This window comes from Grammomys surdaster, unplaced genomic scaffold (assembly GCF_004785775.1).
Source record: "Grammomys surdaster isolate TR1022 unplaced genomic scaffold, NIH_TR_1.0 190, whole genome shotgun sequence".
NCBI lineage: Eukaryota > Metazoa > Chordata > Mammalia > Rodentia > Muridae > Grammomys > Grammomys surdaster.
Genome location: NW_021604635.1, coordinates 8,605,507 through 8,619,502, shown reverse-complemented (window position 1 = coordinate 8,619,502; position 13,996 = coordinate 8,605,507). Strand labels below are relative to the sequence as shown.

At 39.3% G+C, this 13,996-nt stretch overlaps 1 protein-coding gene and 1 pseudogene across 1 annotated transcript in view; both read left to right on the top strand.

The window, feature by feature from the left end:
* Positions 1-13,996, top strand: part of Frk (fyn related Src family tyrosine kinase) — a 93,479-nt gene that overhangs the window by 33,475 nt on the left and 46,008 nt on the right. Inside the window, exon 2 of the mRNA XM_028769058.1 lies at positions 12,306-12,427. Within this exon, the coding sequence (XP_028624891.1) occupies positions 12,306-12,427 (122 nt within the window). The remainder of the gene's footprint in view (positions 1-12,305; positions 12,428-13,996) is intronic.
* Positions 3,913-6,651, top strand: LOC114622638 (annotated as a pseudogene).

The window sequence follows — 13,996 nt, the reverse complement described above, 5'->3', positions numbered from 1 at the left end:
ATTAATAGCAGCTGTTGAACGGAGATGCTTTCAGTTTCCTGAAATTCCTGTGGCCCTCCCTTCCACAAGCAGTGCTATCTTTTCAGAGTGCAGTCCCTGGGTGACCTGGTTTAGAATTCTCTACTGCTTTTGAGACCTACAGTATTTCCTGAGCTTCACCTCAGACAAGTCAGCAGTGGTTGCCTAAAACACACTCTTCCTGACAATTATACACACATAACCACATACAGTCACACACACATAGAGATCACACATACCACACATATTAGCATACATATACACACATATACATACACCATACACACTCATATACAAAATTTAATTAAAATACTTTGATTTTTATATGTTTAAGGGAGATGCCTGCAAAAAAACCTACTTCAAATATTCCACTGTAATTCATTTTTTTTTAAAAAGATCTTTTTTTTTTTTTTTAATCAAACATTCCTGTTCCTTCAAAATAGAATCCTCTCTTTCCCTGGTAAAGAATCACAGAGCCCAAGGAATTCTTCTGAGAGTGTCATAGCTTCTACTGTCATGTATATCTACACAAACCAGTGATAGAAACACAAGAAGTGGTGGGCACAGTTTATTTCTCTATCAGAAGCAAGTGCTAATAGATGTTGTCCAAGCCGTAGCTGAGGAATCTTGACACTGGCTTGTCATTTCTCAGAGTCTAGCCATTTATTCCCACACAGCTCTTTTTATTCTTCTGATTGCTTTGACATCAGGAACACACAGGAGGACCCTCCAAATCTGTCGTGCCATCTTCTGCTTCACATGGAGAGGACTTTAAAAGCTCAACTTTATCTCCTTTCTTATTTATTTTTCCCTCTCTTGTACCCATCACCTTCCACTACACTGTGCAGTTTACACAGTGCTTCTGCCTCCTTACTCTCTGGCTGCCTTCAGTCCACCAGCCACCTGTGTCTGCTCAGTCTTCCTTTTTATTTAGTCCACAAACTTTTTCCCACTTCATCTGCATAGCGCTGGTTGTTAAATAGAAAATAAAATGTTCTCCCCTGTAATTATTCCAGAGGAATCTTGTTTTTAAAATTGGATATTTTATTTATTTGCATTTCAAATGTTATCCCCTTCCCAAGTTTTCCCTCTGCAAACTCCCTATCCCACCCCCCCCTTATCCTGCTTCCATGAGAGTGCTCCCCCATTCACCCACCCACTCCCACCTCACCACCCTAGCATTCCTCTACACTGGGGCATCAGATCTTCACAGGACCAAGGGCCTCCCCTCCCATTGATGCCAGATAAGGCTCCTTCAGCTCCATCAGTTTTCCCCCTAACTCCTCCATTGGGGTCTCTGTGCTCAGTTCAATGGTTGGCTGCCAGCATCCACACCTGTATTGGTCAGGATTCCCAGAGGAATCTTAACTGGGCCCTCTTTCTCCTGCTCATTCCTGTCACCAACTTGCCTTGCACACTGACTGTTAATTGCTCTATGTATCCTTACAACTGCATGCCCCCCTTAACTTCCTACTTAACTTGTTATCTCTTCCCTGATACTTTAAGACTCTCAAAGCAATGGTTAATAGGCCTTTTGCTTTTTCATCTTTTCACAGTATAGTTAGTATAAAATTATCAACATTCTGGCATATTAAGTACACAGAAAATGATACAATTACTAGTTTTGCAGGTATCAAGGTATGTTAGGTTAAGAAAAAGTTGCAATGCCTTCAAGTTGTTTACAGCATTTCATTAGGGATCAGAAATTTCACATCGTTAGTGTTGACATGGTAGGCACCACCTCAGGATCTTGAAGGCTCAGGTTTTCTGTATCTGAATGTACGGTGGCTGTGTGCTTGCTAATTGGCTCACTCATCTCACCATTTAGAACAGTGTTTCCCAACACTAACAGTAATTCCCAAAGAAGAGGATATTTTGTATATCATTCTAGCACATTCAATGCTTTAAATAAAATGGAAGGATATCATTTACAACACTGAAATCTTTAAAATAGAATAACTCAATACATTCTTTGAGAGCCTGGGGAAATGGTACAGTGGTTGAACTGCTTGCTGTGCAAGCCTGAGGATCAGGGAGTTGGATTCCCAGCACCCAATAAAAAGTTAGGTGGCTTCTGTAAGTCCAGAAATGCTAAGAGTCAGGGAAGCCCTAGGGCAAGCTGGTTAGCTAGAGTAGCTACACTGAGAACCTTTGGGATCAGCAAGACTCGCTGTACTGCTACCTTGATGTATAGGGTAGAGAGCAATCAAGGAAAACACCTGATGTCAATCTATGACCTCTGTGTGCACACACACGTGTATCTGTACGTGCATTGTCCACACATGTGAACATGCATACAAACATACATGCAACCCCATTTATATACAAACAAACACATGTGTCCCTAAAAATTCCTGTTTTTTTTCTCATGAGAAGAAATAAGCATCATACTGCTATGAAAAGGCTAAGAAAGGCAATGAAGATAAACATTTGTGATAATTGGTGAAATAATGCATTGCTGGAACACCCTAAGATCAGTTGCCTTTGACCTTCATGGAACACTAACAATTAATGCTTCTGACCTATTCTTCCAGTTTCAGGACCACAGAACGATAAACAGGACCACACCTATACAAAAACTAAGCAGACAATTAGAATTTGCATTTTATTTTTGGAACTGATGACTGGTGTATCATTACAGATGTACACTTGTTTGTATGTTATTTCACTAACTAATCAACACTGGCTTCCCACCCTTTTACACACATAGGGACGTTCTGAAATGACAATATGTTTTGAGATGGATTATCTATCTGAAACTTGTTGCATTCTTTGTACTTTCTCCCATGGTGAATGCTGTTATGAGTCACACGTTCTAGAAAACCTATGAGGGAAGTGGGCTCAGGTTATAACAAAGTTCTTTAATGAACATTCACCTCCTCCCATGAGGAAATATTGTTTAGTTCCTCCAAAATTCCCCCTTTGAGCTAACTATTCAGGTGTGCAAGAGCAATAAGAAATGCTTTGTCAAGTGATCCAAGAATGAACTTCCTAGTTTCTAATGTGACTACAGTCCTACCTCAAATACTGACCTCGAGTGACATCTTCAGATCAGCACTCTTTCCATGTGGGTTGTCAATGGGCTCTTGTTTTAAAAAATGGAGAAGTGAGCTTTATTATTTTTTTTAATCTTTATGTTCCTGAACAAAGGTTCTCATTTTGAAGAAAAAGGAGTTCAGATAGGAATATATGGTCTAAGGCTAATTAATATCTGAACTGCACTGCAACTGGTTTCTAGCACACAGCCATTTTATACTCTAAGATATTCAACAGACACTGAAGAGTACATGAAAACACATTATCTAAAGTTCAGTGTTCAGAATCAACATGACTATAAATGCCATGCCAAAGTTCAATGCATCAATAGTTTTATCAGGTATTTTGTTAAGAGTTCCAAAGGACATATCACCAGTATCTGCCAGCTGTGACGGTATCATGCATGGTCCTTGGCCTAGAGAGGTCTACAGCAACAAGTGAATTACCTAAAATAAACAATTAAAACTTGGTGCCCTAATTTCTCATGCTTTGTGTCCGATCTGATGTGCATTCTCTGAATATTTAGGAACATTGGGAAAGTTAAGCTTAAATGTACATTCAGGTACAGCAGATGCAGGTGGGACAAAGGTGGATGAGTGGCTAATGTCCACATGCTCAGAGGCCTGACATTCCACTTCAGTAGGCTTTATTTCATAAGCAATCTGTAAAAGACAGCCAGTTAAATGTAAACAAAACAACTAACTCACCAAACGGCAGTGATAATAACCAGCCTTGTCTATGTGGTGAGATGTAGCCCATCACACTTTCAGAGGCTAATTCCAGTGATGTCAGCATGGGGAAGGGGCAGACAGAGGCTATATATGAGACTCATGACGTCTATGCTTGCTCCTGCATATGATGACGAGGTAGTCACGATTAAGATTAAAAAGAAGAGATGGTGCCATATTCCTGAGATCTGTGTGGGGACCAAAAGAACGGTTGTGATGGGCAAAGAGCAAAGCAAAGAATGAACAACATAATCTCCTTGAGAATTACCTTCTCTTTGTTGTGATTATGCCATGTGAAAAGGAGGAGAGGCAGTAATAGCTGACCCTGAGCCAAGGGGACATTGAACCAAGGAAGAATTCTTGGAAGGGGCAGGGCCTGATTAGCTGAACAGGAACTTGACAGAGGCCTTCCTGGCAGTGCTGTTGAAACAGAGATGCAGGTGAACGATAGGGATATAGAACCACAATAGCTCCAGGATACTCTATGTGGAAGGCTTTTGTTTAGCTATGATAAGTGACTAGATGTGGATGTGTGTGCCCTGCAAGCTGTAGGCATTTTGTGACAGTGCCACTGACGCCTCCTGAGCCATACTGGTGTGGGACAGTATTTGGTTTTATTCATTATAATATGTGTCATGGGAGACATAGTCTCACTGTGGTGGATGCTGGATTCATAGTTATGTGTGGTCACAAATGGCAATTTAAATATTTTAATAAAAACTTTAAAAAGGTTATTTCGATGCACACTGACTAGCGTCCCTCAGACTCAGGCCTTACTGAATAAAGCCAAGCTACCTTAGGGGCTGCTACACCAACCCTTTCAAGGACCTAGTGCAGTTGCCTGTCGTCACCGCCAGTACAATTGTGAGATGTCGCTCATGTAGGACTTACATCAACCCTTTCGTCAGCTTCCTGGATCAGAGAAGGTGGAAATGTAACTTATGATATCAAGTCAATGACGTCCCTGAAGAATTCATGTACAACCCTTTAACCAGAGTTTATGGAGAACCTCACAAAAGACCTGAAGTCTAGAATGCTACTATTGAGTTTATGGCTCCTTCAGAGTACATGTTACGGCCACCACAACCTCCAGTGTACCTCTTTGTGTTTGATGTATCTCACAGTGCAATAGAAACTGGATACTTGAATTCAGTTTGCCAGAGTTTGTTAGACAATCTGGATCTGCTTCCTGGCAACAGTAGGACAAAAATCGGTTTCATAACATTTGATAGCACTATCCATTTCTACAGTCTTCAGGAAGGTCTCTCCCAGCCTCAGATGCTAATAGTTTCAGATATTGACGATGTTTTTATACCTATGCCAGAGAACTTACTAGTAAACTTAAATGAAAGTAAACAGCTCGTCCAAGATTTACTGAAAACATTACCACAAATGTTTACTAAGATGCTGGAGACCCAGAGTGCCTTGGGTCCTGCACTTCAGGCTGCACTTAAGCTGATGTCACCAACTGGTGGTCGAATGTCTGTCTTCCAAACACAACTCCCAACGCTTGGTGTAGGAGCCCTGAAACCTCGAGAGGAGCCCAACCAAAGGTCATCTGCTAAGGAAATACACCTGACACCATCCACTGACTTCTATAAGAAATTAGCCTTGGACTGTTCTGGGCAGCAGGCAGCTGTTGACTTGTTCCTTCTCAGTGGGCAGTTCAATACTCAGCAGGCAAGGTGTATTACTACCCCTGGTACCATCACCAGCACAATCCAGTGCAAGTACAGAAACTACAGAAGGAACTACACAGGTACCTCATGAGGAAGATTGGATTTGAGGCAGTCATGAGGATCCAGTGCACCAAAGGTCTTTCCATTCATATTTTCCATGGGAACTTCTTTGTCCATTCTACAGACTTACTGTCTCTTCCCAATGTAAACCCAGATGCTGGATATGCAGTACAGATGTCAGTAGAAGAAAGTCTTACTGACACCCAGCTGGTCTCTTTTCAGTCAGCACTCTTATATACATCAAGTAAAGGTGAAAGAAGAATTTGTGTCCATACTTTGCGTTTGCCGGTAGTTTCTACCCTGAATGAAGTCTTTCTTGGAGCTGATGTGCAAGCAATTTCAGGGTTATTGACCAATATGGCTGTTGATAGGTCAGTGACGGCCAGCCTGAGTGATGCCTGGGATTCTCTGGTGAACGCTGTCATAGACTCTCTCTCAGCTTACTGCGCTTCAGTCCTGAGCAGCCAGCAGCCAGGCCTCATGGTTCCTTTCTTCTTGAGGCTTTTCTTACTATTTGTGTTGGCTCTCCTAAAACAGAAATCTTTCCAGACTGGGACAAGTGTACGTCTAGATGAACGAATTTTTGCCATGTGTCAAGTGAAAAACCAGCCATTGGTTCACCTCATGCTCACAACACACCCCAGTTTGTATAGAGTTGACAACCTCTCAGATGAGGGAGCTCTCAACATCAATGACAGAACCATACCTCAGCGCCCCATTCTTCAGCTCTCGGTGGAGAAGTTGAGCAGAGATGGAGCGTTCCTCATTGATGCAGGCTCGGTACTGATGCTTTGGGTTGGAAGAAATTGTTCACAGATTTTCTCAGCCAAGTTCTGGGAGTTCAAAACCATGAATCAGTTCCACAGACAATGACAGACCTTCCAGAACTTGATAAACCAGAATCTGCCAGAATAATAGCTTTCATCTCATGGCTTAGAGAACAGAGGCCATTTTTCCCAATACTCTATGTAATCAGATTAGAAATGTGTTTACAATCTCCGTCTCACGTGATCACCAATGAAATAGTAACTTCCAGGTTTACACACATACGGGATGACTTTAACTCCTGGGAAGAGAAGCAGCAGATCCCTGGAGTATACAGCTACTGCTTGCCAGCTGCTTTCCGATAACTGTGCCTCGTGAGAGTAACAGTGTTAGAGTTTGTTTTCTTTTTTAATTCCAAGCCACACATGATGATGGTACATGACCCTAACTCTGGCATTTAAGAAGCTAAGACAGGAGATTGCTAGCCTGGGGTACATAGAAAGTGCCAGACCAGCCAGACTTCGTCTCAAATAGACAATTGAAAATGTCTGTTTCACTGTACATGTAGTTCATTCAATTGAGGGTTTGTTTTTTCTTTTTGAAAGCTGCTTCATTTATTGAGAAGCAATTTTCAAACTATACCCAATTAAATTTATATTATTTCTCCTCTTTAAGAAACAGCCATTATATACAATGTTCCTTTAAATGAACTAAAGTTTTCTATTTAATATGATTTTTAAATGTTAGTATTTTTAGGTTCTTTCTTCATAGTAAGGAATCTTCCAGAGGGAAATGTTGTACTCCTAGGGAAACCTTCCTTGTGCCTTCCCTGACTAAGTCTGACCCTTATTAGCATCTCCTTGGTTAGTATATTTCACAAATTTACTTTTAATTTTTTTTTTTTTTTGTTTTTGGAGACAGGGTTTCTCTGTGTAGCCCTGGCTGTCCTGGAACTCACTCTGTAGACCAGGCTGGCCTCCAACTCATGAGATCCGCCTGCCTCTGCCTCCCAAGTGCTGGGATTAAAGGCGTGTGCCACCACTGCCTGTACTTTTAAGTTTTATTTTAGATATTATGTAATGTGCAATGCAGAGTAATTTTATAACAGTCATAAAAATATTAGGGTTCACAACTTTGTTCTCCAGACAAGAGAGTGAACCTTTGTGGGATATTAATGGAATTATTTTTTTGCTATATTGAATGTTTTTCAGTTTTGACTTTTATTTTCAGTAAGACACTACCTGTCCTACCATCCTGTATTACTTTCTGATGTAAAGCAACTAATATTTACACTATGCCATTTTTTTATTGTTGTTGTAAATTATGAAAGATCCTTGAATTTTCTACAGATCTACAACTACTAAAGTAACAGCCAAGGGCAATCTTGATATATAAATCTGAGCATGGCAGTCCTACCATAAAAGTAATCATTTTTCTAATTTCTAGAATTTTTAAATAATGTTTCTGTAAGTCTGACATACTAATATTCACTTAAGCAGTAACAGTTATTTTAGCTTCCATATATTTTAATTTAATGTAATGTGTTGAGTCTAATAGACTGTTTTGCAATAATTAGAATAAAAGATTTACTTCTTCTAATCAGAGATGCATAACAGCTATTATCTAGGGGACCACCAAATGTGATTTCACAGTTTTAACTATTATAAACACAGTCCTTACATAGAAATTTTAATTTTGTAAAGTAGTGTGTATGATATTGTAACATTAAGTCCTTGTTCTCAAATCAAAAGTATGTGTTGACCTCCAGTGTGTTGTGCTCAGTCTTGCTTCTCTGAAATGTTGAGACAAGATTGGTGTTCCTTTTTACAGATTGTAATTTTCACTGTTTTATTCCTGTTTTTTTTTTAAAAGTCATTTGTAACCCATGCAAACAATCGTTTGATCTGTGCTAACGTAAATTTGGCTATGCAATAAAGTTAATCAAAAGAGCTTAAAAAATATATGTGTCATGATAGATGGTGATGATATCCTAACCTCAACTCCACTGTTGTGTTGTTCTAACCCAGTTGCCACTTAGAGACCCTGTTTGTCAAGTTGACCTGTACTTTCTGTTCCTTGTTTGTTTATGAGGCATAGTTCCTCCCTCACCTCCAGAAACTGCCTATGGTATTTACAGACCAGTTTCCTTAGCATATAAAGACACAGAGTAAGATATTAGAGGTCAACTTTTATCAACTGTTCTCAGCACTTATTGATAGTGATGCTTTTTTTAAATTGTAGGAGGAAATTATATACATCTATTCAGATTTATGAGTGACCTAGATATCAATTTTTACCAGTTGATGCTGCAGTTCAGACTCTAGTATATGTAATAATGAACTCTTAGTGAAGGTAATATGTCTATTTGCTTGTTCTTTTCATAATGGCATAATGTTTGATTGATAATGATAGTATTTAGATGTGATATTACTTAACATATTTATATGTGATATTTTTAATGCTGCTTTTTTTGGGGAAGTATTTGTTGGTTTTTGAGGGGTGTGTGTGGTGTATGCACTAGTGTGTGTGGGTACACAAACTGTTTTATTCCTTGAGATAGGGTCTCTCACTGGAAGCAGGCCGGCAGCCAATCATCCCCAGAGATTGTCTGTCCCTGTCCCGAGCAATACTATCGAATCCAGATTTTTATGTAGTTGTTAGAGACTTGAACTCCCATCCTCAGGTTTGTACAACAAGTATTCTGACCCTCGGAGCTATGTCTCCATCCCCTTCATTTTTCTTAATGTTGTCTCTTTTTTTCTGTACATGATCACTTGCTAATCATAATGCAGATTTCATTAGTCTTTTTGATTTAATAAGGTGGCATTTATCAAGGAGGACAGAATGAAGGGTCACTTGGGGCAATTAGAGATATAAGATCCGGTTCAAATATTAACTGGGGTCCTGTCCATGACTCAAATCTAGAATATCCAAAGCAAACATACAATTTTTTTTATTTAGTTATCATCAAAGCTACTTAGCATGACCAGGTCTGGACAAGCTCTTACATGTATGATTTCTTTTAATCTTACAATAAGTACAAGGTCATTGCTGTAATTCCCACTTACAAATGATAAAGTTGAGACACAAAGGGTTAAATGAATTTTCTACTGCCATGCTGCTATTCTTCTATTTCTCACTCTCTCACCGTGTGTGTGTGGTGTGTGTTTGTGTGTGTGAGCACATATGTGTCTATGTGCATGTGTGTGCATGCATGTGTGTATGTTTGCTCTTTTTTGAGACAGGGTTTCTCTGTGTAATAGCCATGGCTATCCTGGAACTCACTTTGTAGACTAGGCTGGCTTTGAACTCAAACAGATCCATCTGCCTCTGCTTCTCAGGTGCTGGGACTAAAGGAACGCACCACCACCTCCCAACCATGCTGCCATTCTTAAGTGGCTGACTGTACTTCTGAGATGTTTTGGAGTTATTAATGTTTGACACCCTGGATGGCATGTTCCATCTGTTTGTATGTTCATATGTACTTCTCTCTCACTGATTCCAGTGGTATTTTTCTTGTATCTATCAGTTTTGGTTGTCAACATTTTGAATCTTGACCTGGTAACCTGTAGATTTTTGTGTGTATTCTTAAGTGACTTCATTTTATTGTGTAAATTAAAGTAGATGTTAAATCATTTTGCAATTACATCTCATTACAAATCCCCACACTGTAAAGAAGGCTACAGAGTGAAAACTGAAGGCCCCTGTTGTTACTTTCATCATGTCTCACTAATCTTAGAGATATGTATACATCTGTATACATGTACACACATTCTGGTTTTAAAAATATAAACAAATACAACGCTCCTATTACTCAGAAATTTAGCACTTTAATCCAACACTGGGATCCAGATATTTCTGTGTCAGTATGATAGGTACCTGACAATTATTTGTAAAACACATTTTGGGCTTTGGTCATGTATGTCGTACTTCCATGACAGGCATTTATTTTCTCTGTTTTAATCTTAAGGAAGCACTTCTTTCTCCCAGTATCCAAATTATCACAGGTTTCTTCTTTTGAATACTGTATGTTATGGTATGATATAATAAAAACATCATTTTTATTAAGTATCAATAAAGCATATGAGTTTGTATGTATAGGGTGTCATTTCACTGAATAATTCCTTTTCATAGCCAAGTGTCAAACTCTGGCTTATTTTTATGCATCTTGTACACATTCTAAATTCATGTGGAAGGTTTCTTATGCTCCTGATTGCTGGACCATAGCCCTGGACTGTCCTCATGAGTTGGTCAGGACTGAGGCCTGAGAATTTCCGTTTTAATGGTTCCATGCAAAGCTGATATTCTTGGACCAGAGACCACATTTGGAAGACCGTACCTACATGACTCTCTGTGGCACTTCATATGACCTATGCTGTCTAGAGCTCTTCTTGGACCTCACTGTTTGTTCACTGCCCAAAAGGACAGCAGGTTACAGGGTGGTTGAAATACTTTGGTGAACAGCCTGGCCTGAAGCGTTCATGTCCTTTTAGAATGGTGCCAACTAGGTGTCTAAAAGTCAGAGCCTACAGCAGCAACAGTCCTGGCAGGAGCTCCCACCTCAAATTAAGGAAGAGTTTCCACAGGTGCAAAGAGTGGAATGAGTTACTCTTTGCCCGTTAGGCTCAACAGTATCACATGCTGCAAAGATAACAATCTGCAGCAGGTGCGTCATCTTCAAGTATGAGGGATGGCATTATAATACGGCTGCGAGCAGAAAATAACTTTTCATTTACGTTCTTCTCTTCCTGATGGGAGCAGAGCCAAGCAAACGTCTAAGTATGACATAAACAGATACATTCAGTCAAACACTTAAATTGGATCTATGTAGGGAAGTCCAGAATTGCTGAGACAGAAGTTCTGAAAATTAGTAAATTGTTTCTCTACAAATGAAGATTGCCTTGTCATTAATCATTGGATTTACACAAACCGCTGGCTTGTATGTATCTTGCACAGAAGCACATCATTCATGGACAATTATCCAAAATACAAATGTAATGTATTCATATAAAACCTACACAATGGAGTATTAATACATGAGAATAAAATATAGGATACACCATAATTTTTAAAAATGTAACTTGCTGGATAAATTGATGCATAATCAATGCCCCTTGAATTAGGACAATTCACAGAGGTGGTCAGTATATTTCATCTCTGTTGATTCTTTGCTGGAAATACATGGAGACTTTTTTTTTAAAAAACATTTCTGGAAATGCTTGGCTATTTTAACTATTCATTTTAAATAAGCATATACATATTTATAAAAATATGTAAATTTTTGAAAATGTGCTTGCTCAAGTTTTATATAAATGACATCACAATGTTGTGAATTGTTATTCAACTTTTTCTTGCACTCTTTATTTGTTTGTTTGTTTTCAACGCTGTAAAATTACACTTAATTCTTGCAACCGTTTATTCTCTGTGATAGGTATTTAGGTTTCGTTTGTTTTTTTCTTTCTTTTCTTTTTATGGCGCTGAGAATGAACCCAGGCCTCACAGTATGCTAAGTAAGCCGTGAACCTGCTTTCAATGTGCCAGTGGTAAAATTCTATAGCAAATTATTTTTGTTGCATATCCTTGAGCATAAGAAATAATTCCGTATTGTCATGGGCTTTGGTAGTGATTGAGGTGGAAAAAAAAAGTTAAGGAATGGAGAAAGTATTTTTACTTGTTCCCACTTTAAGAGTGGTGGACCGTTTGACAGTGCTGGTGAGGTTAACATGTAGTCGTCTGTGGCTATGATTATATAAGTACATGATCTTAGAGAAAATTAATGGCGAGGAAGGACATGGAGCAGCCACCAACCAGATTTCTGCTTTGTGCTTCCATTAGTAATCCCAGAGAAGATTTCTGACATCCTGAAAAATCTTCTCAAGTACCAAAAGCTACCATTTATATGTGTGATGAATTCACTGAAGAATTTCAAATGTTTCTGATGTTGGAATGTACTCTTCTTGTTCTTTTTAAAACAAATTCTGATTAGCTAATTGAGGTTTATGTCTCACTTGTTTTTTAGGTGGTTTTTTGGAGCAATCAAAAGAGCAGATGCAGAAAAGCAACTTCTGTATTCAGAAAACCAGACGGGTGCCTTTCTAATCAGAGAGAGTGAGAGCCAGAAGGGCGACTTCTCCCTCTCAGGTATGGGCATTGTCTCATGTGATTGGGGTATGAATTTGAAAGGTTGCAGTCAACCACTTGCTATGTATACCTAAGTATGTTAATGTCAGATTTTTCTGATTTCTTTTAGTCACAAAAAATTAAAACCTACTGAACTACTTAGGAATAACATTAAAATTAGATAATCCCTCCCACCCTCATAGCTAGACGTTTCTAGAAAAGCTCCCAATATATGAAGTGTAGATATGAAATGAAAAGCCCAGGGATCATGAGATTGTGTTTCACATTACCTAAGTATCCTTTTGGAGAAATGATTACAAAGAAGCAAAAATCTTGCTATTATAAAAACTGATTTGCAAAAATGCTATGTCCTCTCTCATTCCTCTTTCCCCTCTTCCTTCTGTGTCTTCACTTGTCTGTATCTGATAACTAGAAAAAAAATAGAAATGTTGGAGGAAAATGTATTTAGTAAACCTATTGGATGCATCATGTTGTCAAATACAGTTTAAGACAAAATGCATAACTGAACTGTCCTAAGAAAACAGTGTAGGTGACTTGAGAAATGCCTTCAGAGCTTGAGACATGCGTGCCTGCTTTCAGAAATCTGTGTTCCAATTCAGTTACAACAGAGCAGAATATCCTTGTTTACAGTTGTCACACCAACACATCTCTAAATGTGGGACTTTCTTTGCTCTTGCCTTGTTTAGATCTCTATCTGTCTAGTACATGTCCTTCTCCCCACTTATTATCATCCTTCTAAGCATATGCTATATTTTTCTGAGTAGATTAAACTTTTTTGGAATGGAGAACAAATTCGTTTATTTCTCTGTTCCTGTGTTATGTTAGTCACAATCTTTTGTAACTCATGATGTCCTCTTGGCTTACTAGAAGTTGTGATTTCCTTCACAAGGCCACACTGAGTCCACCTTTTAGGAATTTGGACAGGAACCCTGGACAGGCTGTGCATAATTGACACGCTTTATCCTTCCACAAACCTGTGGTGCCAAAGATGGGAGGCTTCAAGGTCAGTGAAGCAGATACAGGTTTTGTGTTGGCTCTATACTTTAGCTCCTCATGATTCTGGCACTGAATTCATATGGCATTCTAGAATCAGATGAAACCCAACCTCCTTGTTGTTCAGCTCCATGGATAAGAAAATGAAAATGATCTGATTTTCATTCTTTTTTTTTGTTTGTTTTTTTTTGTTTTTTTTATTGGATATTTTATTTACATTTCATATGTTATCCCCTTACCCCATCCCCCACCCACCCGGGAACCCCCCATCCCCTTACCCCTCCTCCTTCTTCTCTGTGGATGTAACCCCCACCTACCCCCCCCCACTCCCACTTCCCCACCCTCAAAATTCCCACCCCTTGGGGCATCCAGCCTTCATGAGGTCAAGGATCTCATCTTCCACCTGTGCCCGGCAGGGCCCTCTACTCTTACATATTCAGCTGAAGCCCTGGATCCCTTCATAAGTGCTCCCAGGCTGGTGGTTAGGACCCTGGGAGCTGTGGTTGGTTGGTATTGTTGCTCTCCTCATGGTGCCACAAACCCTTTCAGCTCCTTCAGTCTTCACTCTAACTCCTC